Raw genomic sequence first — 2,638 nt, 5'->3', positions numbered from 1 at the left:
TTAAGCTGATGATCCTTAAGGTCTGAGCACAAAAATTGTTGTAACACTTAGGGAATCCCATACAATAAAGAATAAGAATTTCAACCTATCAGAAATCATGTATTGTGGAATACACAGTTTCTGATAGGTTGAAATTTTTATTTTCTGTTCTCTGTTTCTTTTATTGTGCGGATTATTACCCTTATTTTTGAGTGCCTAACATAGTAATAATAATAATAATAATAATAATAATAAAAATTTGTAAACAGTGTATGTGAGGCAATATGTTTCAAAGTCCTATAGCCCTATAGTACCCTGTATGAGTTGCGATTAATATCATCCTTAAGTTCGTGAGCGTTTTATGTCTCCGCGGTCTAAATGCTATGAAACAAAAGAAGCGGGGGGGGGATGATGATGGGCAATATCAGTCGAAATGTGTAACTCGGCTGCAGGCCTGTGTTTTGGAAATTTTTAGAAATGTTATAAAATAATATAGAAATTAATATATTGAAATACTATTAAAAACATAAAAGCGTAAAAATAAAGATACCTTGAAGAAATGCCTGCATGGTAGGACTAGGCTCCGGCGCTGGATTTAACAACTTTTGATGCTGGGAGATTGCATCGGTAAAATTTCTCAACTTCGTGTCCACATTAGATGTCGAACCTGATTTTATGACGGAACCACCCAATGCTGATCCTCCCAATAAATAACGTTTTTTCAATTCTAAAGAGAGCCTCGAAGCGATTCCGCCAGTGGAATGAGTGCGATTCAAAAGATAATCTCCCTTTCGTGGATTTAACAACGGTATGCAGTTATTTGTGTCAACAGAAGCTGGCACGTTACAATTTACTTCTTTATTCGACTCCATCTTAATATGGTCTTCAAAAAATCGCTCCTTAGTGTCTTGTTGTTTCTTATCCTGTATCAAGTTGCCATTAATCGAAGAGATCACCTTACTCTTTACCTGTACCTTCTTCGGTTCAACATAAGCGCCTCTTGTTTTCCGCACATAAGAATCGTTGATGGTAATTTCGGGAATTTCATGCTGTGTCGGAGTCGCTTCATCGTGCTCGAATTCAGAGTCGGTCGAAATCTCAGTTGCGGAATTTTCCACACTTTCGTCAGTTGATGCATCTTCCGAAGATACAACCTACAGATCAAAGTGTGCTAAATGAATGAAAATTATAACAAATATATAATTAGAATAATAAGCAAGAGTTTAGTAAATTAGTAAGTATTGAGTAAAGAAAGAAAACACAGATGCTAATGTTCTGATTATGAGTGGATATATTCTGACATGTGTTATTTCTGTAAATAGTGTTTATATATATGTATAAACCAATATTTTATCGCATATTTTATAAGTAAAACAAAAACGTGAGACATTTAATAAAGTACTGGCTGGTGATAATTTCTAAATGAATTAGTCAATATTGATGAGCAAACTCCTACTTTATTAAAATAAGCAAACACAAACGATTAAGGATTTAAGTCAATGTTAATAATAAATTAGTTCAATAACACACCATTCATATACAACAAGATGAATTACCTTTTTTTTCTATGCTTCTTATATAATTGGTCGATTAAAAATTAGCCCCATTGAAAATTAAAAAATCAATCACCATCAGCCAAGAATTTTGCTTGTACTTTTTTTTACTTTATTAATACATCTCACAATTTTCTCTAATTTAAAATTACACAACTACAATATCTATTAAAGATGTCTAAGAGAGAAATTATCAATTATATAATGTATCAATTTAGAAATCTCTGTACCTAAATTGTAAAATCGCAAAAAAAAAAATGATTAATAAATAAAACAAGAGCCATGAATCAAGCTGGACTTAATGTGTGTCTTCCAACAAGCGACATAAATGATACAATGGATTATTATCATCCTTGTTGTTGCCAATGTTAAACAAAGATGACATGATCATTATGTCGCATCATGTCGCTTGTTGGAAGGCACATTGTTATATATTAAATCTCATATACTACATATAAAAACAAACATTTCAACCTCTAGCGGGTTATTCTCAACGTTTAAAATTCACTTAAAACTACTAAAAATGTTGATATGAAGAATAAAATAATAAGAATAAAATAATCATTCCTAATTCCTGTTTTACATATTTCGATATAAACAATAAAATAATATAATATATAAACAATAAAATAATATAATAATTCCTAATTCTTGTCTTATGCGTTTTACATCGTTCACAGTTCTTCTTTTTTGATGAACGGCCAGTCATTCAATTAATGGTCAACAATAAATAAAATAATGTGTAGATGTTTAACGGTGTGAATCAAGTCTTATGTGAGCAGGATAGAAATACCTGAATTGGGCATTTATTGTTATGTAAAATGTATTTTATAACAATTGTGTAATTTAATATTTTTGGCAGTTTTGCTGATGAGAACTTAAAGAATTCGCTTAAGTATTATGTACTTGTAATGTATGAAAACATTAACAATAATATGTCATATTATATAGACAAGAATTAGAGATATTATATTATTTTATTGTTTATATCGAAATTACGTGTAAAACACGTAAAAGGAATTAGGGATGATTATATTATTTTATTATTTATATTAAAATTATTTTTAGTAGTTTTAACGTTTTTGACAAATTTTAAACATTGAGAA

At 30.1% G+C, this 2,638-nt stretch overlaps 1 protein-coding gene across 1 annotated transcript in view; it reads right to left on the bottom strand.

Moving 5' to 3' along the window:
* The window catches only part of LOC108693510 (protein-methionine sulfoxide oxidase Mical), a 26,382-nt gene that overhangs the window by 5,631 nt on the left and 18,113 nt on the right, over positions 1-2,638 (bottom strand). The window contains exon 20 of the mRNA XM_018202509.1: positions 530-1,133. Within this exon, the coding sequence (XP_018057998.1) occupies positions 530-1,133 (604 nt within the window). The remainder of the gene's footprint in view (positions 1-529; positions 1,134-2,638) is intronic.

Source organism: Atta colombica, unplaced genomic scaffold, assembly GCF_001594045.1.
Source record: "Atta colombica isolate Treedump-2 unplaced genomic scaffold, Acol1.0 scaffold109, whole genome shotgun sequence".
NCBI lineage: Eukaryota > Metazoa > Arthropoda > Insecta > Hymenoptera > Formicidae > Atta > Atta colombica.
Note: the sequence above shows the minus strand (reverse complement) of the source record. Positions and strands in the feature narration are given on the sequence as shown.